At 41.0% G+C, this 23,677-nt stretch overlaps 1 protein-coding gene across 4 annotated transcripts in view; it reads left to right on the forward strand.

Annotated features, from left to right (window-relative positions):
• The window catches only part of ATP10B (ATPase phospholipid transporting 10B (putative)), a 348,672-nt gene that overhangs the window by 199,671 nt on the left and 125,324 nt on the right, over window positions 1-23,677 (forward strand). For 2 of the 4 annotated variants that reach the window (XM_021076903.1, XM_021076902.1), the window contains 2 exons: window positions 13,654-13,948; window positions 15,818-16,012. In XM_021076903.1, the coding sequence (XP_020932562.1) occupies window positions 13,674-13,948; window positions 15,818-16,012 (470 nt within the window). In that variant the 5' untranslated portion in view covers window positions 13,654-13,673. Of the gene's footprint in view, window positions 1-13,653; window positions 13,949-15,817; window positions 17,613-23,677 lie in introns of all 4 variants that reach the window. The other 2 variants (XM_021076905.1, XM_021076904.1) reach the window with 1 other exon arrangement.

Raw genomic sequence — 23,677 nt, forward strand, 5'->3', positions numbered from 1 at the left:
AGGCTGTGCTTTAGGAAACAAGATGTCATCTCAGCCATGGATTATCCTTATGACCTTAAGCAAATCACTTAACCTCTCTTCATTTTATTTATTATTCCAGAGAAAAGGGGCAATCAGATCAATCTGCAAAAATATGGAAAAATTCATAATTATCAACTGCCTACCCCTCCAAGCCACAATTTCACCAAATATGAAAATTCGGTAGGAGCGAATTTACTTCTGCAGATCTTCTGCTTCACCCAGGCAATTTCAGTTCCAATACATGCAAATATCACATCATTTCTAAGAGAACAAGGAACCAAACTGTTAGGAATAAAGACATATTGGAAGTAAAGAATGTATGACATAATCCTGAAAGATGAGGAATAATTAAAAGCATGTGAATTGTGACCTTAGAACAGTACCCAAGGTCTGTAGGGAGAGCCTTTGCTGAGAGGTGTGAGAGCAGTTTGTTACAAATACTCTGATCAGAAATCTTCCTGTGCAGAGTTAAGGACACGTAAAACTGTGTCATGGGAAGGAAGTTTCAGAAACACTTCCCTAATCATTTCCCCATCTCATAAGCTCCATCATTCAGAGTCTCTGAGATCTGTGGAGCCTGAAATCAAAAGCCCTGAGTCATAAATCAGAACAGTTTTGTTATTATGTTTCATAACAGACATTAGGGACAAAATGAATTTCAAGTTTCTTAGGTTAGAAGAAGCAAGCATGCAAAGGTTCTCAGGAGCAGATTCTGAATAAAATTGTGCCATACTTACTGTTATTTTAAAAGATGTCATTGATATTGACATTATTTAGTAGACTACCTTGATTGCTTTGTTCAAAAAAAAAGAAATGGTTTTTTTGGCTTTTTAGGGTCACACCCACGGCATATGGAAGTTCCCAGGCTAAGGGTCAAATAGGAGCTGCAGCCGCTGGCCTATGCCACAGCCACAGCAACGCAGGATCCAAGCCATGTCTGTGACATACGCCACAGTTTACAGCACTGCTGGATCCTTAACCCACTGAGCAAGGCCAGGGATCAAACCCGCATCCTCATGGATACTAGTCAGATTCATCCACTGAGCCACGATGGGAACTCCCAAACTATTTTTAATTATACTCTCAAAACTTGGTCACAAGGGAACAGGACTTACACTCCGAGTTCTGAATTTCCTCACTGAGAGATTCTCCGGAATGGGCATATTGAGGAAATTAAAACCTATAGCTGGGGAAAACCACTATCACACAGACTCAACAACCTATCTCAAAGGAGTGTTTGCAGGGTCAAATGGAATATAGTCATACTTCATTTTATTGCACTTCTCAGATGCTACCTTTTTTACAAACCGAAGGTTTGTGACAACCCTACTTTGAGCAAGTCTCTTGGTGCCACTTTTCCAATGACATTTGCCCATTTCATGTCTCTGTCATGTTTTGCTAATTCTCCCACTATTTCTAATTTTTCTTTATTATGGTATTTGTTATGGTGATCTGTGATCTTGGATGTTGCTGTTGCAGTTGTCTGGGGACTCCACCATGCACACCCACATAAGACATTAAACTTGAGGGTTGAAATGACAACCAAGAACTTAGCACATTACAGAAACTTTGTTGATAAAGCAACTGCAGAGTTTGATAAGATTGACACCAATTTTGAAAGAGGTTCTACTGTGGGTAAAATGTTATCAAGCAGCATTTCATGCTACAGAGAAATCATTTGTGAGAGAAGAGTTAGTCCATATGGAAAACTTTGTTTTTGCTTTTTTTAAGAAATTGCCACAACCACCACCCTGATCAGTCCACAGCCACAGACATGATGCTACTGGAGAATTAATAGATTCCCTAGTTGGGGGGAACCTCACATGACAAACTTTATCGCAATATTCCCTTTGTCGTGGTGGTCTGGAACTGAACCTCATTGTCTCCAAGGTATGCTTGTCATAGGGTTGAAGTTCTTTGAAATTTCTAAAAATAATGTTGAACTATAAATTTTTTACTCATCAAAGAAATCAAGCATGGCTGGGTGCCTATCATTGCTCTGGGAAAGGAGGTATAAAGTGCTGACTGCTCCCAAGAAGGACTGGGGCAGAGTGGCGACCCCCTCCATGAGGGACTGGGGCAGTGTGCTGACCACCTCCAAGAGACATGGGAGCAGAATTGTGACCACTTCCATGAGACACAGGAACACAGTGGTGACTACCCTGCAGAAACCCTCAATCCCAACAAGTACATAGGCTCAGTTACAGAACTACTGCTAAAATGAGGTAAGGACAGAGCATTGGAGGCACATGAGTAGTGCCTCCCCAACACATTTCAGAACAAAGGATGCGGGGAAGGCAACATCTAAGTCCAAAAAAAAAAAAGAATGGAAATTAGATAGGCTTTGGGGGGATAGGAGCCAAGGAGTGATGGTGGTTGTGACAGGGAGAGACAGATACAAAAAGCAATACAATAATTCCCTCTAACTAGAATAGAACATGAATGAGAGATGAACAAAAGATGAGTTCAGAAATAGAGGCCATCTCTAGTTCATGGAGGTATGGAGTTGTAAATTATGTTTAAGTTTTGTTACTTACTCTGTTTAGAGGGAATTGAAATCCAGAATGGGTTTCAAGCAAGGTTATGACATAAATGGATTGACAATTTGATGACGTCTTTCTGATTTCACTGTGGAAAAATAAATTGGAGGGGAGCAAATTTTGGAAGCAGAAGGACAAATGATGAAACCATTCAAGTACTCAAGGTGAGAGCTGAGAGTGGCCTGCCCTGGTGTGCTGGCAATGGGCCCAGAAAAGAGTCAACAGAACTGACAGTTACATATAGGTTACAATCACCAGGACTTGGTCATTGATTGTATGTGTTGGGTGAGAGAAGAATCTAAAGCTTGGCACCTGAAAGGATAGCATTGCCATTCCATGGAGATAGGAAATAAGGGTCAGAGCAGATGTAGGAGTAAAGATAATGAGTTTATTTGGAGGCAGAGATTGATGTTCTTAAGAGATGTCCGGGAGTTCCCATTGTGGCCAGCAGTAACAAACCCGCTGAGTATCTAGAGGCTGCAGGTTCAACCCCTGGACTCTCCTATGGAAAACCCTCTGCCATGCCTGCTTCTGCCCCCAGCTCTGTGAATTCCTCTGGGCTTTGCGTGTCTCACATTCATCTCTGCTTCTCATTTCCAGCACTTGCAAGTGTCCCAGTCTCTACTCTTTCTTGTGGCTCTTCTTTTATCTTCTCCCCTTGGCACTGAGCCAGGTGTGGGGACAGCTCCTTCACTTCTAGACTTCTACCCTAGTCAAGTGGTACCAGTCAGACAAGGCCATGCTGTGTTGAAATTTTACTAACAATTTTAAAGTAACATGGATGGATATTATAATATCATACATATTTTTAAGTAAATAGTTTAAAGTACCATTTATACAATGGAATATTATTTGGTCATAAAAAAGGAAGGACATCTAAAAAAGAAAGAAATCATCAGGTATGAAAACATGGGTAGATCATACGATCTCACATGTGGAATCTAAAACAAAAAACAAGTTCATAGATACAAAGAGATTAGTAGTTGCTAGAGATGGGTGTTGGGGGCTTAAATGTGTAAAGTGTGTCAAAAGGTACAAACTCCCAATTATAAAATTAATTCATGGGGATGTAATACACAGCATGGTAACTATAGTTAATAGTACCATTTGCATATTTGAAAGCTGCTAGGAGAGTAAGTAGATCTTAAAAGTTCTCATCACAAGAAATTTTTGTTACTATATATGGTTGTAGATATTTACTATACTTCTTGTGCTGATCATTTTGTAAAGTGTACAAGTATGGAATCATTACGTTATACACCTGAAACTAATATAATGTTATATGTCAATTATACCTCAATTTAAAAAAAGTCCCTCTGCCCTTTTTTGACAACACAAACCCCCTGCTACCATCTTAATCTTGATTTCTCATGGCTCTTGCCAACTGATTATCCCTCCTCTCTTTCTTCCTTTTTTCATCCCCTTAATCCTTATCCCCTTGCTGTTCATCCTAAGTGCTAATCAGAGGGGATTCCCTCCCTAAGCAAAGTCTGGAGGCACCTGCTAAAATATTTGTTTTTCTCACCCCACTTGACAAATCTGGTCCTGCACTCTCTGCCAGGTGACTAGTCCATTTGACCTTGAAGAAAGCTCTGGCTGAATTTCCAGCTCCTGCTCCCTGCCTGCCCCCATGTCAGGCTTTCCTGGGCTTATTAATCAGCATGTAACTCACATAAGCATGCATATGTTTTGAGTGAAGTGAATTGAGCCCGTCAGTGTGTACTATTGTCTTTTAATTGCTTTCAGCCCTACAGACTTTGAACAACTTTTTTCACCCTTCAGCTCGGCACTGATTTATTCAGCTTCTGTGAGCAATTTATTCACTTTTAATTAGACCCAACTTAATTATTTTGTCTGTAAAACAAACCAAAAGAATCTATAAAACAACTTTTAAGTGAAATCACATTTCTGCCTGGAGGGATATAAAACATTAAATTATGCATCTCATTTTACCTGCCTCTTCCAAAACCAGGATTGCCCACATTGTCTTCTAATTTCCCAAGACCTTTTGTCTTTCATTAAGGAAGATACTTGGGAAATCAGGCTTGGAAGAGAGGGGAGGAAATGGGGAAAGGTCGTTTTCAGTAGAGAGCAGATATATGAATGCATAAGTCAGGGCCTTGCCAGGCTTGTTCTCTGGCAACCCCTGCCCTGGAATGATCTGGAAACTGGTGAGGAGTGCAGATTTCCCACCCAGACCCAGGTTCTGACTCAGTTGGTAAGAGGTGCGGACAGTGAGAGAGCTTCTCACTTGCCTATTCTTGCACCTTCTGGACTCATGGCAGCTTCCAGATACCCAAGCCCTCATGTTCACTAATTGGCCATTTCTTCTTCTCCAAGAAGCTTGCCTTGTCCTACCCAGCCATCCAGGTTGTCATCCTTCTCTGACAATTTCCACTCCTTGCTGTCTACATCTGTTCAGTTGTCCACTACTAGCCTATCCAGTTGACTTTCCTGTGTATATATCTCATCTTTCCACTTATTTTGTTATGTCAGGAATTTTGCATTACAGATCCTTCTCTCAACACTGAGCCAGATACCCTGCATATAGTCCTGGGCTTCCTCTACTATATCAAGGTTTCCAAGCTTTCAGAGCCCAAAGATCCAGTCTGTCATCAAAATTTACAATATATCCATCTTAATAGAATCTGCCACACTTTAAAACTGCGGCTTACATGTGTATGCAGTGTATAATTGTGTTCCATCTAAAGATTATGCCAGGAGCATTTATTAATTGTATGACCTCTTGCAGCAGCCTACCTCAGGGCAATGTTTAAGGGCCAGAGTTTAGGGGCTACTCTCTTGGCCTCAAATGTGAAGTCAAACACCCAAGGAGAAGGTGTCAGAATGTTTGGGAAACATAAAACCCCTTTCTTCAGCTAACAGTAATGATGACAGGTCTGCATAGCCCATTGTCATTCTGCCACATGGCTCCACTAGCCCTCACTGGATTAATCTGATACTTAACTCTCTGAAGATGTGGCTTTTTATCTAGGATTTGGCAGAGATGGACAATGCTTGCCCAAGGTTCTGTGTGCTTCCTGAGTGGCCCAGCCTCCCTTGCAGTCAGGATGAGGTCATGTGACTGGTTTGGGCCATTTGACTATGAATGAATTAATGTTATTCACCTCTGAGTCCTTGTTGTGGCTTTTCTTAAAGCCACATGTTGAGATCATAAGGTGGGTAGAGCTTAGATACCTGAGTCACTGGGTGGAAGTGAGTGTCTTGGACCTGCAAACTTTTCATAGGTTGTGCTAAACCACTGATATGGGGCTTTATCTGTTCACATCTAACCTAGCTTAGCCTGACCAACATTCAAAGAATGAAAAAAGACTTTTAGGGAAAGGAACTACTAAATGCCTAGATCCATGTACCAGAGAGAGAGAGAGACTTGGAGTGTCTGAGAATACTGAGCAGTAAAGAAAGAGGTAGGCAAGATCAGCATGATATGAAGAAATATAGGCCACAGTGAGAAGATGGAATTTTATAGAGACCCAATCTTTATAAAGGCAATCATAAGGAATATTAAGAAAAGAATAGACATGATCTAATTTACACTTTAGAAAAATAACTCTGGCTGTTGCATGAAGGGCAGATTGGAAAGGGAGCAAGCAAGAATGCAGGAACCAGTTAAAACTCTGCTGCAATCATTCAAGACAAGAGATGAAAATGCCTTTTATTAGAGTGGAAGCAGTAGATATGTTGAGAAACAGATGGATTTGGAGAATATTTAGAAGGCAAAGATTGATAGAACATAAAAATATAGATGGGCTAGAGCACATGAAGGAGGAGTCAAAAGTAACGACTAAGTCGTTTGGGTAAATGGAGATGGTATTCATAGAAACAAGAACCACTGAAACAAAAGTGAACTTCGGAGAAGATCTAAGTGCTCTAGAAATGTTCGGAGAAGATCTAAGTGCTCTAGAAATGTTCGGAGAAGATCTAAGTGCTCTAGAAATGTTCGGAGAAGATCTAAGTGCTCTAGAAACGTTGGAGAAGATCTAAGTGCTCTAGAAATGTTCGGAGAAGATCTAAGTGCTCTAGAAATGTTTGGAGAAGATCTAAGTGCTCTAGAAATGTTTGGAGAAGATCTAAGTGCTCTAGAAATGCTCAAGGTACCCAGCAAAGAAGTGGAGATGGCAAGTAGGCAATGGGGTACCCCTGCCTAATACTCATGAAAGAGGCTTGAGCTCCAAATACACCAAATGGGAGATCAGTTTGCTGGATAACTGGTGATGGCCTGAACACTAATGAACTTGAGGGTAATGGCGTTTAACATGGCAGGCTGCAGAAACATCTTCGTGTCTGTTTAAAAAGTAGTTGTCCTATCCCACACCCCTTGGATGATAAAACTGTAGCCCACCAGATCCTGGGGGCAGAGCCTCCTTGCCTGCCCACTTGCATCTCTCACAAATGTCCTGTCTTAATAAATCTATTTCTTTCCTATAAAAAAAAAAGTAGTTATCCTTGAAAATCTTCTGGAGCTTTTATAAATGGAGGAGCTAAGAGAAAACCAATCAGGGATAAAAAGCATTAGCTAAAGGATGCACGATGAACAGATGCTGAGAGTGGCATGCTGATGGTAGTATGTTTTGTAAAGACCAACACTTTGGGAGTTCCCTTGTGGCTCAGTAGATTAAGAAGCTAACATAGTGTCTGTGAGCATGCAGATTCAAACCCTGGCTTTGCTCAGTAGATTAAGGATCTAGCATTGCTGCAAGGTATGGTGTAGGTCACAGATCCAGTGTTGCTGTGGCTGTGGTATAGTCTGGCAGCTCTAGCTCCAATTCAACCACTAGTCTGGGAATTTCCATATGCTAAAGATGTGGCCCTCAAAAGAGAAAGGAAAGGGAAAAAATTAACCCTTTGATGGTTCCTTTCCCACAAAGATCCATTCTGTAGGATTTTATTTGTCATGTATTTTCATTATCTTCTACAGAAGTGCATCCTTTGGTTAATTTTATTTGAGGTGATTGCTATTTCTTTCTCATTCTCTCCCCTTTCACACTAGTCCCCACATTGACTAACCTGTAAAGGCAGCCATCCCCACCCCATCCTGTGCAAGGGCCTGCAGACTCCGTTCTTATTCAATATTTCTTCCTCTCTAGAGGAAGTCAGCATCTGGCATCCTAATTATAGGACACATTTTATAGTCTGTGAATGAGGCACAATCACAGCACTTGCTCTTCCCTTTGGGAAGGACAGAGCACTGTCTTGTGCTTACAGGAATTGATGGCAGAGAGTAGCTGTATGTAGACTCCTGTAGCTGAGTTCAAGGCAAATGAAGGCTCTGAAGTGGAGCTGTCCCCAAGGCTTCTGGTCAAGCTGAACTCTACTGCAGGATAAGTTCTTCCGTTTGGCGGTTCCTTTTGCATGAAGCCTTGCTTAACTTGCCTGGGCAGGTCCCAGAAGTGAAAACCTTAGTAAGCATCTTTCAAATCATGATGTCTGGTTTCCAGCCTGCAGCTAAACATATTTTCTTGGATCTAAAATGCCACCAAATTAATAATGTGAGAATAAAAAGGAAAAAGGAACATCACCTTATCAAAAATGCGACATATTCTAGGTTCAGAACATGAAAATAGGAGAGGAGAAAAAGGATATCTCGGCCTCTAGTAAATACAGGTTTTCTTGAAAAAGAGTAGGAAAAAATGGTAGGTTCTAGAGAGGAATGATTCTATTTCCCTTACTTTTGTTTATTCATCTGTAAAATGTGTATGGGTGAAAATAGATAGAAGACTGTATAAACGGGATATCCATTTCCTCAAACAAGTCCAATTAAAATAAATGAAAAAGGAAAATGCGTAAGAAATTGATGATTTTTTTTTTTTACAAATTTTTCCTTGGTCTAGTAAAATGCTTGGGGAATGGATAGGAATCTGGTCACTGGACTTTTAATTTAACTCAGGGTTGATGAAAAGTATTTTATTGTTGTTACCTTTGTTGTTTTGAAACTTCTGTGAGCAGCAAACAAAAAGCTTGCAAAACATGTTCTGAGTCTTTCCTGCACTAGTTGGTAAGCCTCAAATAATAAAAATGACTGATACTTTTGAATGACTAGTGATGTTTCTGAGCCAGGTTCCCAGACAACAGAGATACAGATGATCTAGGACAATGTTGTCGTAACAAGCCAATAGTTTTTATTTTAATAAAAGTAGTTCCTGGGAGTTCCTGTTGTGGCTCAGTGGTAACAAATCCAGCTAGTGTCCATGAGGACACAAGTTCAATCCCTGACCTCACTCATGGGTTAAGGATCCGTCATTGCTGTGAGCTGTGGTGTAGGTCATAGACGCACCTCAGATCCTGCTTTGCTGTGGCTGTGGCATAGCCAGGTGGCTGCAACTCTGATTCAACCCCTTACCTGGGAACTTCCATATGGCACGGATGCAGCCCTTAAAAAAAAAAAAAGTAGATCCTGTTAGTGCCTATTAAAAAAATTATGTCAAACCCCTAAACTCCTACCTAATTTCAGATATCAATGCTTTAGCACAAAGCCAAAGTTGATTAAGCTTTTGAAAAGGCAGGTGACTTGAAATAAAATATATTGCATTTAATAAAAAAAAAAGATATTAGGCAATTGCAAGAACTAGAAAGGTGATTCAGGAATGATTGCGATTTGCAGGAAACTAATATGATTGATAGATTTGAGGATGTGCTAACCCCAGGCTATTTCTTCTAAAGTGGCTATTGTTTAACTCAGTGTCTAACAGGAAATTGTTTTTGTGAGATGTATACAATTTGTCCTCAGTGTGAAGTGCCTTAAAAACCTCTGTGGTTCTTGAGATAGATCATGATGGAAGATAATATTAAAAAGGGAATGTATATATGTGTATGACTGGGTCACTGTGGTGTACAACAGAAATTAGCACAATATTGTAAATCCACTATATTTTTCTTGAAAAATAAAAAAACTACCCTACTTTAAAAAAAAATCCTGTGATTAATTGAAGACCAAACTTTCTTACATTCTAATTAATTCTAATATTAGGATAGGGTACTATTTATGAAGAATGAAAGTGTAGGTTAAACTTAATTTTATAGAGTTTTCCCCCCTGCATAGTTCTGACCATCTGATACACTTTTTAGAGGACTGTAAATAAAAGAGAAATAATTCTCTAGTAACTGCTTTTCCTGCTTCCTTACCCCATGTGGGTCTTCTTTCCATTTTGAAACTCAACATATTTGCTTGAGCCACAGGAAGTTTGCAAATGTGGCTTCTTCCTAGGTTGCTCACTTAACACACATGCATACACACATATTCACTATTCCATCAGATTACCTCTCATCCCCTGATCTCAGCTCAATGTGCCCCACCTCAAAATGCTGGATCCTTAACCCTCTGTGCTGGGCCAGGGATCAAACCTGCACCTCAGCAGCTACCTGAGCCTCTGCAGAAACAATGCCAGGTCCTTAACCTGCTGTGCCACAGTGGGAAACACAGAGCCCCACCTCTTCAGGGATAAGGTCACATCCCTCTGTCCTGCCATCACACTGCACCCTCTTCTCCTTTGTGGCACTTATCCTGGTTGGTGAAGATATATTTATTTCTCTGAGTGTGTGTTTAAAATCTCCCAGCCTCACTGGAGTGTAAGCTCCAGGAAGAAAGTGATGGATGTCTAGGTTCTACTCACCTGATACAAAACAAGGGTTCAATAAGAAAGTTTTTGCTTCAGTGAATAGCTGGTTAATTGACCTGTAACAATAAAAATGGAATTTGCTCAAGATGGGGTTTACTTGAGTTCATTAAAATGTGAAAGAGAAGAACTAGGGTTAATTGAAAACGTGAGCCAGGCAAAATGGAGAAAGCTTGGGAATAAGAAGAGAATTTCTCAGTGAACTGTAATTAACTCAGTATTTTAGGCTAATGGTCCACCATATAGGATTGCCACACACACACACACACACACACACACACACACACACCCATCTAGGGGACAATCTGCCCAGTGGAAAAGCGATAATAAGTGCTGGAGTGGATTACTACTTCAAGCCAGAGGTGATCTGAGTGTTAATCAGCAAAACCTAATATTCCTCAGGTTTATTGCTGGTGGAAGTTGTCATTTCAAGAAATTAGAAGCAAGGAGAGATTTTACAACTGGAAGGGCCTTGGAGAGTTGCTTCAGATGTGCCCCGCCCTTTCTGAAAGCAGTCATAAACCACACTTCAGATAAAAGGATTGCACAATCCACTTTGTTCCCTGCTCTGCTTTTGGAAAGCAGGACTTTATCTGGAGAAGGGAAGCAGTGGGTTAAGGAGCTCCCTCCCTGTCCCCAGTCTTGGCCCCTCCAGCCATTCTGTGCTTTGGCCAGAACAGAGCCTGGGACCCACAGCTCCCATCACGGCACCTCCCTGAAGGGAATTCTCCAGAACTTCTTACTCTCAGCATAATTAATAGCCTTCATAGGCCACCTGGCCTGTGTTTGTCTCTCCAGCCTCAACTTCTGCTGCTCTTTCTCCCCACTTCCTGTCCCCTAGGGGACAATGCTATAAACTTCCTATTTCTAAAACCAGATCTTCTGCCTGGAACACCCTTCCACAACCTCCTACCAAGCTATGTCCACATACACATATACCCGCAACTACTTTAGGATGGGTTTTCTACAAACACGAACAATTTCTTATATAACTGCCATATAATTATCATAATCAAGAAATTTAACCTTAAATTACTGTTTCTAATCAGCATTTCTTACCTAAATTTTCCCCATTGTCCAGTAATGTCCATTATACCTGTTTTATCTCCCCCTAGTCCAGGATCCAATCCAGGGTCACACATTACATTTAATTGTCATATCTTTTTAGTCTTTAATCAGAAACAGTTGCTCTGCCTTCCTTTGACCTGTGATATTTGAAAAATGTAAACCAGGTATTTTGTAGATCAGCCCCAATCTGAGACGTCTCACTGTTTCTTTGTGACTACCACCGAATGGATGTCCTGCTCAGTATGTCATATCAGGAGGCCCCAGGTAACGAGGTATCCCAATATGAGTGATGTATGCTTTGAATTCGTGGGTAAGGCAGTGTCTGCCCCATTTCTCCATTACAAAGTGATTATTTTTGTGTGTGTGTTTGTTTACTATTGCAGTTAATAACTTGAAGGAAAGATACTTTGACACTATGCAAATGTCCATTCGCTCATCAGACTTTCATCCACTAGTTTGGCATCTGTTTTATATCTGCTTTATTTTCAAGGAAGCTTATTTTACATTGTTAATAAAGGAGAAAAAGAACACAATTATGATAAATGGACTTTCTAAGTAACCTCATTTAAGACACCTGCCTCTCCCATGCCAATCCAATCTTCCTTTATGAAAATCTTATCACCTAAAAATGAGAGACGTCTGCTGTATATGGCATTAGCCAAGGCAGGGTTTCTCGTTTGCATTTTCAACTCTATTCATGAATGATCTCATTTCCATTTCTTTTACTATAATAATATTTTTAAAAGAGAACCACGAAAGGGGCATTATTTTAATAATGATAAAGAAGATATATATTACTATGTTGGGCTTACCAGCTGTCGTAATATTGCCTTGGGTCACATTATGTTGGGCATCAGTAATGGCATCCTTTTTCATGTTTGGTACAAGGGCTCACTTAAGACTCTGAAGAGCTTCTTTTAGCCTTGTGGTCTGTGAATTGGAAATCATTTGGATTGATTAAAGTCATGAGGAGAATGAGGATAAGGGTCAGATCACAGGAGCATCAGAAAGGTAAAATATTACCATTTAAACGAGAAAGGGAACATTTTCTCCTTGAGTGAATCACATTTTCCATGACAGATGAGGTTGCTCACTCTAAGATTAATAATACCTGATGTTGGAGTTCCCCTTGTGGCTTAGTGGTAAAGAACCTGACTAGTATCCATGAGGATGCATGTTTGATCCCTGTCCCAGCTCAGTGGGTTAAGGATCCGGCTTTGCCATGAGCTGTGATAAAGGTCGCAGATGTGGCTCAGATCTGGAGTTGCTGTGGCTGTGGTGTAGGCTGGCAGCTACAGCTACAGCTCAACCCCTAGCCTGGTAACTTCAATATGCCGCACCCACAGCCCCCCCAAAGTGATAATAATAATAATAATACCTGACATTCACTTATCCACTTATTCAAAAGAAAATCATCCTGCAAGCCTACTAAGTGAGAAGCACCACTATCTACAACTTCTAACCTTATAAAATATGTATTTGAATACATTCTTCTGGGTCTTTAAGCAATATTTGGCCATAAGACCCTGGAAGTCTTGCTTATAAGTCCCATTAAAAGAGCTTGGAGATAGAAAGATCCTAGATAAAACAGAATCCTTCTTACATCCAGGAAGATCATCTGCTTGACTAAGTGTCAGTTTCAGACACTACCAAATGTCCTGGAGAGGAAGAAAAGGGTCTCCAACCTCCACCCCGCTACCCCCTCACCCCCAAAAATCTAGATCAGGAAAAGCCTGCAGGACTCATGGAACCACATTCAGCACAGCCCAGTTACCTCAGCCCCAAATTTCCTAGGAAAGATACTTTCTCCTGTCCTCCACCTGTTACTCTCCTGTGAGGTCCTGACCACACATGAGGTTCTCCAAAATATCATTAGTATAAGATAACTTTAGAGCTAGAGAAAACCTAAAGAATAAATATCTTTCCCTTTAAGACATGTCTCCAACTTCCTTTATGTACTTTCCAATTTGTTTCTATAAGAAGCATATGAAAAAGAAGAAAGAGGAGCTTTCCTCATATTTTGATGAGGAAACTGCCCACCAGCAAGGTAGAGGGACAGGAGTTATGAAGGAATTCTGAGCTAGAATTCTGACCTCTGGTGTCATAGCCCACCAGGCCACAATTTCACTGTTAGTCTGGATGAGGTCATCAGCAGTCTCCCCTAATATAGATGCTTTCATGGCACTTATCCCTGTTTTAGTTGCATTGGCCTAATCTCTCTTACTCTGGGGCATGACACTGTTTTTCTTACATCATATTGCACATCTGCCTTGGATGGTTGAGGGGACAAGTAGAAGAACCACCATGCCACCTGTTTCTCTTAAGCCTTTCTTGTACTGACATATCACCTCTTTCTCTTGACTACAGTGACTTTCTGTGTCCCTTCACAGACTGTAGCTTGCTGCCAGACATGGCCCTCTCGGTGGACTCATCTTGGCACCGGTGGCAGTGGCGGGTCAGGGATGGCCTCGCCCCATCTCCATCGGAAGCCACACCACTGTTGTCCCCAGAGAAGGGGGCACAGAACTACAACCTGGCACAGCAGCGGGTCGTGTTCCCCAACAACAACGTATTCCACCAGGATTGGGCAAAGTTCTCCAGGAGGTACTCCGGCAACAGAATCTGCACCACCAAGTATACCCTCTTCACCTTCCTGCCCCAGAATCTCTGGGAGCAGTTTCACAGGTACCCCAGCACTTGCTGAGCAGTGTGAGCTTTAACCATGTATTTGCCACTCATACGAACTCAGAAACGCTGCCCTTTGGGCCCCCTTTCCTTTAATATCCGAACACACGTCCCTCGTAATTATATGGAGCGTGTGCCTTTTTATAACATTAAAATCAACTAAACAATGTACTTTTTAAGACATACTCTTTATATTAAGGAATTTTGCCTGAGTACACACTGACAAGAGAATTATCATTCAGATAACTGCTATCTCGGATTGGAGCAACAGAAATAGAAGACCAGAGAGTTCATTTAAATTGTCATGGAGGGTCTACTTATCATAATAAATGCATGTTTACTATGTTTTAAACATAAACACATGAAAAAAAGGTTAAAAAAAGTAAACACATGACAGATAACTGGATAGAAGAGGGAGTTCCCGTTGTGGCACACCGGAAACAAATCCCACTGGTATGCATGAGGACACGTGTTCAATCCTGGGCCGTGCTGCGTGGGTCAGGGATCCAGTGTTGCTGTGAGCTGTGGTGCCAGGCGGCAGCCATAGCTCTCATTTGATCCCTAGCCTGTGAACTTCCATATGCCACGGGTGCAGCCCTAAAAAGCAAAAATAAGTAAGTAAGTAAATAAATAAATAAATAAATGTAACTGAGTCACCATGGTGTACAGTAAAAAATTGACAGAACACTGTAAACCAGCTACAATGGGAAGAAATGAATAAAAATAATTATATATATATAGCCAGTAAATAAATAAATGATTATAAGAAGACCATTTGCGTCTTGAAGCAAGTCTTGAAATTAATCCAGGTCTTAGGAAAATAAATACTTTTTTAAAGAAAAAAGCAGGAAGCTCCCCTGTAGCACAGAGGGGTAAGGATCCAGCATAGCACAGCTGTGGTGCAGGTCGCAATGGCAGCACAGGTTTGATTCATGACCTGGGAACTTCCACATGGCATAGATGTGGCAAAAAAACAAAAAACAAAAAACAGAAAAACAAATGAATACATTTTTGAGAAGCTTTGTCATTCAATCATTTATTCAATATCAGACTCTATTCCATGTTAGGTCATATGTCATATGTTAGAGATACATGAGAAAAAGACAGTGTGTGTCCTGACTATATTGGCTAGAGAAAGAGACAGATATTAATTATACATTATATATTTAATATTTAATTATACATTAAATTGATGTAAACTATAATTCAGATAGATACTTCCAAGGTTAGTATCAGGGAAATCTGGCCTAGTTAAGAAAGTCAAAGGAGACTTCTAGGAGGAAGAGACAATGGAAGTATAACCCGAAAGAAGACAATGTGTTAACTAAGTGGAAGGAGACAGAGAAAAGTCAGAGAGGGGAACCAGAAGAACGTTCTTTGAGACCTTCATGTGCAAAAGCACTGTGGCAAGAGGGAGCTAAATGCCCTTGGAAAACTTAAAGTTCAAGTGGCTCTTTTGAGATAATATATGCAAAAATCATCATTTAATTATAAAGCAAATATGCACCAAGAAATTATCTTACATTTTATAATTAATAATACTATTTATCAAGTCACTACTATTCTCTGGAGCCCTTTAATGTGTACATAACAAATATTATCCCACATAATATTCATAAGAGCCCTTTGAAATAGGTAGTACTATCCCCATTTTATACAAGACAAAAAGGCTCAGAAAGGTCACACAACTCTTAAACAATAGGAACCAAGTTTAAATAAATTTGACTTCAACTCTCTTACCATGATGTTTGAGGTGACACTGAAAGAAAATGTTGTTTTAGTTGGCAAGGGCCAACAGTAGGGAGGAAATGGTGTGGCGAGTATAGTTTTCTTTGTGGTTTCCACTCCTGTTTTGCTTGTCCCTTCCAGATGGGCTAACCTCTATTTCCTATTCCTGGTGATTCTGAACTGGATGCCCTCCATGGAAGTCTTCCACAAGGAGATCACCATGGTGCCACTGGCCATTGTCCTGTTTGTCATCATGGTCAAGGATGGCATGGAGGACTTGAAGAGACATCGCTTTGATAGAGAGATAAACTGCTCTAGCATCCAGATATATGAAAGGTAAGGGAAAGCATTCTTCTGTTTTCTCTGTGGCAGATGGGTTGTGCAAACTTATCAGCATTTTCAAAAAAATTGATCTCTCTTCTCACATTATGTTTTCTTAAAATCATTGAATTCAGTGATTCTCATCCAGGGAGATTTTCCCCTGCAAGGAACTTTTGACAATGTCTGGAGACTTCTTTGGTTGCCACATGCAGAGGAGGGTGTACTGGCATCTCGCAGGTAAAGAAAAGCCAAGGAGGGAGTTCTCATTATGGCTCAGCAGTAACGAGCCCAACTAGTATCCATAAGGATGTGAATCCAATCCCTGGTCTTGATCAGTAGGTTAAATATCTAGCGTTGCCATGAGCTGTGGTATAGGTCACAGACGTGGCTCAGATCTGGAGTGGCTGTGGTGTATGCCGGCAGCTGCAACTCCATTTGGACCCATGGCCTAGGAATTTCCATATGCAGCAGGTGTGGCCCTAGGGGGAAAAAAAAGAAGGAAAAAAAAGAAAAAAGGCCAAGGTTGGTGTCAAATATACAATATACAGGACAACCTCCCACAACAAAGTATTACAATCCAGCCCCAAATGTTAGTAATGCTGAGATTTAGAAACCTTAATTTAACTCATGCAAACACTCATATTATTAAACCTAAGGATGTTAATGGTATTAAAAGTAGGGTTGTAAGGTATATAGTTAAACTCTAAACTTGACTGAATCATCTCAGGAGACCAAGCTCAGGAATAGCTCTTTGAAGAGTGATGTGCAATGCCTCCCAAACAAGAAAATGTCAACTGTTCTTAAAGCATCCATGGCTCTTGGCTTAAAGTCCTGGCTCTTGGAACTTAACCAGGTAGGTTTTAGGACCCAGAGCTGGCGCACCTGTTCTTGGCTGCCTGGGATGGAAAAGGAAGCTACCTGTGGGTGACGTCTGCATTCCAACAGGTGGAGTCTCAACAAGTAGAAGGAAGTGACCTGGTGGGTACACACCTGTTCTCTGCAAGCTCTTTCCTTGTCATATTTCTCCCCTAGCGTTTGTACACCAGCTTTTTATTTTCAGTTTTCCTTTTGAAAGAAGAAAAAAATTTTTCAGCAGAGAAGACAAGTAAAAGATGTCAGGAACATCGCTTGTTGGCAGCTGAACAATAGAACTGATCAGGGAAGGACCTCATTCCACAGGGAACTCAAGTGCTCTGCTATGAGAATTCAAGAGACAGAACTGAGCAGAGATGAAAAAGGAAGGCAAGAGAAGGAAGAAAAGAAAAGAAGATAAGAAGTGGGTGGTGGTCTCCAACCTGCCCTTTGAAGGATGGGCCCACAAAGAGAACCCCAACAGACATTACCGTGGGAATCAAATTAAGACCAGCAAGTACACAGTCTTGTCCTTTATCCCCAAGAACATCTTTGAGCAGCTACACCGTTTTGCCAATCTCTATTTTGTGGGCATTGCAGTTCTGAATTTTGTCCCTGTGGTCAATGCTTTCCAGCCTGAGGTGAGCATGATACCAATCTGTGTCATCCTGGCGATCACGGCCTTCAAGGATGCTTGGGAAGACCTCCGGAGGTACAAATCTGACAAAGTGATCAATAACCGAGAGTGCCTCGTCTATAGCAGGTAAAGGGAGACCCCTGGGGAAGACACTGCTGCTGCTCTTTGTGGAAGGAGGGGGTAGGGAGACCACATTATTTTATTGCAGTGAAGCTGTTTGATTCTCCACAGTAGGGAGTAGGGCCTTAAAAAAAAAAAAACTGAGGCTTGAGTAAATTTTTATTAGATTAGATCTTTATTATGTGACATTTTCTTTGCTGTTGCGAGTTGTATTAAACATTGAAGAGTTTTGCATAAATTCATATCCATTTTGGGTCCCGTGTGGCCATGAGCACATGGGAGCATATTTGGAGACCCTCAGAGAGAAGTGGCATCACTGTATTTCAGAAAAATCTGTAAGGCACTGTATTAGGGGAACCAGCCCTGGAGACAAATTGCCTAGGTTGAACACTGTCTCCAGCAGTCACTAACTGTGTGACTTAGGCAAATGACCTAACCTCTCTGAGACTCATTTTGTCATTTGTAAAATTGAAACTTTTCCTGAGGTGGTTCTGAGAATTGAATGTGATAATCCCTGGAAGGTGCCTAGCACTGCTCCTGACGTAGGACAGATTCTCAATACGCAAGCTGTCATTGCTTTATTTTCAGAATGTAAAACTCGACTTAGTTCCGTCATGCCTGTCCTGAAGCCTGCTCTCTGATGTTGTCCCAGTCCAAACCAAAACTGTTCACCACCTGTCTCACCATGTTATTTAACATCATTTTATACAAGTCATTGTTTTAGAGAGACCCCCACTGAGTGAATGACCAAACTGGGTTTTTAGGAAAAGGACATGCTCTCGGTCAGTAAGGGAAGAAAATACAGTTATCATGTGTCTCAACTTTGTGACGGTTCTTGTAACCCAGAAAGAAGCAAAGGAGTGGTGTCTGGACTTGCAGTGAGAAGGAGATGACACAGGGTGCTTTCTGGGCTGATAATGAGAAGTCCTATGTGAATCAGTCACTTTGGTGATTGAAGCGGGTAAGGGCTTGACTTTCTGCCACATAAGGAAAGCATTCATCTCTCTCAAGAAGCATCGTCCCTCTGATTTTAAGGATGCCAGTTCAGCAGAAGTTCTGCACTTGCTCTGGTCCTTCTTAGAATGAAAGAGGCTCGCTTCAAGGTGTACCCTGTAGCTATTGAGGAGCTGCTTCTTTCTAAAGAGAAGTTCTCTTCCCTGGGGGAGAACTGGGAGCTGACCATCTTAGAGCTGACTGATGAGAGGGTTTCTGAGCCAAACTCCACAGGGAAATTTGTAGCCTGGGGAAGCTTCTAAGGAGATCATGTAGCCCGAGGAGTTGTCTCCAGGGCACCCTTAAGAGAACCTCCATGCCCTCCCTCCCCTCGGCAAAAGATGAGCTTCTAGTCTTTGCCTGCAGGGCCACAACTGCATATCTAAAAATATTAATCTGAAGGTTTGGGGTTTTTTTTTCCAACTGGATCTAATTGTCTTGAATGTTGTTAGCACTCTGAATACCTCCAGCTGAGATTTAGTCATTCCTCACCTTTGAATAAGGAAGTTATAGAGAGAGAAGACAACTGATAAGGGTGCCACCTAAAGGGACTTTTTCTTAAGAAAGCATTGTTTTTCTCTTTTCACCAGTGCATCCCACCAGCTTTTGTTTTCTACCTTCTCTTTTGCTTTTTGTTTTCTCATAGAAGATTCACGGTGAAGCTTGAGGAGGAATATATGTGGACCTTGATCAGCCTGGTCCTGTGCTCCATGCTCTGCCAGATATCCTGGGCCTTGTGTCCAGAAAAATGGGCACGTTTAGGGGGATAATATCAGAGTCGACCAGACCACAGACTGACCTGTGCTGGGTGCTGGACTGATAACAGGCCAGGCTGCTGTCATTCTGTTCTCAAAATTGCTTCCAGGAAAACAGCAGAAAACTGAGGTGATAACAATCCAGGAAAAAAAAGAGACATTTGTCCCCAGGCTGACTGACGGGGAGGGACATAGAGTTTGTTTTTTTAAACAAAGAATATTACTTTATTTCCTAATAATATAAGTTCAGAGAAATCCTTCTAAAATTATTATTGGTAAATATTTAGTGATAATAATGAGTTTGGAGTTCTCTCGTGACACAGAGGGTTAAGGATCCACCAATGTCGTTGCAGCAGCTTGGGTCACTGCTGTGGCTCAAGTTCAGGCCCTAGCCCAGAAACTTCCATATGCCATGAGCATGGGTAATAATAATAAGGTTGATCATTCTTCAGTATTTTGCTCATAGTTTAACCCAGAGACAAAGTATTGAAAACAAGTTTCTATGTTCACTCTGTTTCAGTATTTGATTATCATAGTTGTCAGGACTGAAAAGCTACCTTGGAAAAGCACACATCATGCAGTGTGTATGTGGGAAGGCTTTATGGTTATTGATAAGGGATAAACAAATTCATATTTTTATTGAAGTAGAGTTAATTTACAATGTGTTTGTCACATCTGTAGAGCAAAGTGATTCAGTTTTATATGTTATATATATATTATATGTGTGTGTGTGTATATATATATATATAGAGAGAGAGGTATATATTCTTTTCAGATTCTCTTCCATTATAGGTTATTACGAGATATTGAGTATACTTCCCTATGTTATACAGTCAGTCCTTCTTGTTTACATGAAGGGGCTTTATGGCCATATTTCCCAAAGTGTATTCAGTGGAATAATAGTGACAAAGAGATAGTCTCTGAAAAAAGACACACACACACAGACAGAAAAATGTATCCTGGCTCTTCTGGACCCATAGTCCAAGAAAGATGAAAAGATCACAGTAAAGAAAATTGCTCATCTCTGATGGACTCTGTGTTGTTCCAAACTTAGACAATCTTGAAAATACTCTTTAAAATCTATTAATATCTCAATTTGGGAAATTTTAATTTTTCCAGTATTACAAAGTAATTGACTAAGAAGCCAGTTGATTGAATGAAATAGACTGGATATAAAAAGGAAAGCAATACTCTTCGTGTACTGATGAATGACAGCTGACATTCAACACCTGTGTTAGGATGAGAGAGGGAGGGGTGGGGACTATGGCAACCTGGGGAGCCCATGCCTTCCTCTTAGGAGGCAGGGCTGTCCACTGCACTTCAGCTGGTTTCCGTGTGGGAATATAGGTCTAGTGTTGCCAGATTGCCTGAATTTTATTAGGGGAGCTAGAAAATAATATTTTTATTTGAAATAAGTGCTGGTTTTTAAGTGTTGGTAACTGATAAATTTTTTTCGAACACTTCAGACCTATTTTATTTGACCTAAAATTCATATTTTGCCAGTGAGCAACTTTTGCTTTATAATACCCTGGAAATCTGGAGTCTCTCCAAAAGAGTAATTAGATTCTTCTTTTGAGATTCATCGTCAGTGAGGGAACATCTTTCAGTAGAGAGGGGTGTATGAGCTTGAAGTAGGAACACAGGCCTGAATGTCAGGAGGCCTATCCTTTAGACTCAGATCTGTGTCTAACTACTAATGAGAGCTTAGAAAAGTCGTTTAAATCTCTGGATCTTGGTTTCTACTTTTGCAAAACTTCAGAGTCAGACTAGATCGTCTCTTAGGAGATGAACTATAAAAGCCAAATACATTTGAGAAATAGTATGCTTGATGTGCCTCTTCAATTGAACAGTGTGCATTAATAATGAAGGTCCTGGGAGAACCTTCAGTGAGAAACTATCCAGCTTTGTTAATTGCTGTGTCAGTTGAGGTGCTTCTACTGCAAGAAGCAGAAACCTCAACTCAAACAATTTTAAACAATGAAAAGACTTTGTTACTTAGGTCACTACAAATGCTCTTAGGTTGTTGGGTGGGCAGACATGGTTCAGTCAGCCAATCAGCGTTCTAGATGCTGTACTTAGCTGTCCTTTTAATTCAGTCTCCCTCTGTATCATCTTTACCTGTAGACATATTTCCCTCATGGCAATGAGATAGCTACAGCAGCTCCAGCCCTCACATCTACATATAATAGACCACAAAAGGAGAAAGAAAAGTACTTCTGGAAGCATTCTTAGAAGGTCCAGGAAGCTTACTACCAGATCTTTCTCACTTCTTAGTGACCCCAGTGGGTCACATTCCCACCCTTGTACCAGCCCCTATGAGCAGGAAATGAGATCATCTAATTACCTGAACCAAAGAACTTAGCATGAAAGTCACTTCCCTGAAAGCATATGAGCTACGCAGGGAAGATGAAAAACCCCAATGAAAAAATAAGATATTTCCAAGAGAAGGAGGAACAGTTGTTGGAGAGGCCACCTCCATGTCCTTAATACCGTCACCCTAAAATGTTTTTAAGCCTTGACACTTATGAATTGTTTTCCATATATTAACAGGAACAAACATACTTATCTTAACTGATGGTGCTTAAGAGCATTTCCTTTTGCCAAATATTGATGAGATATGATGGGATGTCAGGTAAAGAATACAAGATCTGAGAGGACAGCTTTTTGCTGAGGCACAGCATGAAAGCTTATATCTCAAGCACTAGCTCAATCCATTTTGTCTCAGATTCACATATTTGAGAAACTGATGCAAAATGTCGTTTTTGTGCAGTTGAATACTAGGACCCTATGAATTTTGCTCCACCTAATCCCATGCATCTTTCAGCCTGACTTGTTTATACTGTGAGAGAATCTTTTTGCAAACGGCAGAAGCCTTGTTAACAGAATTACAACCCTGTTACAGCATTTTCTTTTAATATAGCAACTGTGCTTGTGGTCTAAAGGTGACCCATTAATCAGATTTATGGAATAACTTCAAGGAGAGATTAGTTTCAGAATTGTATTATCTTAGTTTCTCCCAGGGCTCAATTTAATGAATCTAGAAACCATACCCAGCAAGAGATTTGTATTTTTCCATCCAGCCTCATACATTTTTATTTGTATTCAGAAAACAGGCAATAAGGAAGCAGGAGTGTGAACCAAAGGGAATTCACGAAGGTTTTTGTCCCCCTATTGTAATGCAACAAAAGCCGAGGGTTTCAGCACACTCTTAGTCACCTGCTTAGCAGGTCTTAAGTCAGATCCTATTGCACATGCTCCCATGGAAGGCCCCGTGTGCCCTTGAGGGGGTCTCAGTCCAGAGATCATGCAGAACTTGTGAACAGCTACAGTGTCCCCTGCCTGTGGACAAAGGGTCATAGTCATGCATGCGCTGCAGTGGCACATCTGCCTGCAAAAATCATCAAAGCCAGCCGAGGGAAGCCTTCCCTGAAGAGGTGGCATATCAGGAGGGCATTGAAGGATGAGCAGCATTCAAATAGGCAGAGAAAAACACATCAGCTCACAGCTTGTTCACGTGTCAGATAAAGGTTATTTGTGTAACTTCAGCTGATATCAAAAAGACCAGGCTCCAGAAATGTCAGGAACTTAGGAGAGAAATGACTCAGCTTAGAAATCTTTCAATTCTGACTTTTTACCAAGACTTGGAGATTCTCTTCTGTGTAAGTCAGGTGGCTGCTAGAACATAAAAATAAGTCCAGCTGCTTCAGGATGGGATCAGTCTTCCCACAGCATGGCCCTGAGGACCGGGTTTCCCAGCCGTGGCAGTGTCTGCTGAGGACAGACCCAGCTGCTGCCTGTTTTTATTTGTATGTCAGTTGCCTTCCATGCCGGTGTCCCCATAGGAAAGCCTGAGAATGAGGAAACCAGAGGTCCTGATCCTGGGTCTTTCGCTAATTAATTACATGACCTAAATGAATCCACCTCGGCAATGGTGGCCCCATTTGTCTCACCTTTAAATAGTGATCATAATCTCTCTATGGTCTATTTTGTGAAAATGTATGCAGATGACATGCAAGAGGCCTTGAAAGTAACAGAGCTATAGAAACACCTATACAAAGTAGTGCCAAAGGGGAGAGTACATTAAAGCAGCCTCAACAAGGATGTATAAAATGTGATATCTTACTGCATTCTTGGTGTCAAGGACCTTGGCATTGCACCTGGGCTTGTCTCAGATCTGGCACTTACTAAATGTAGTTTACTTAATCACTTTGTAGTTACTTAATCGCTTTAGCCTCCATTTCAACTTCTGTAAAATGGGGCCAATATTAGCACCTCTCTCTCAGGGTCATGTAAATTAAAATAATCTCTATAAACCATTGACTC

Source organism: Sus scrofa, chromosome 16 (genome assembly GCF_000003025.6).
Source record: "Sus scrofa isolate TJ Tabasco breed Duroc chromosome 16, Sscrofa11.1, whole genome shotgun sequence".
NCBI lineage: Eukaryota > Metazoa > Chordata > Mammalia > Artiodactyla > Suidae > Sus > Sus scrofa.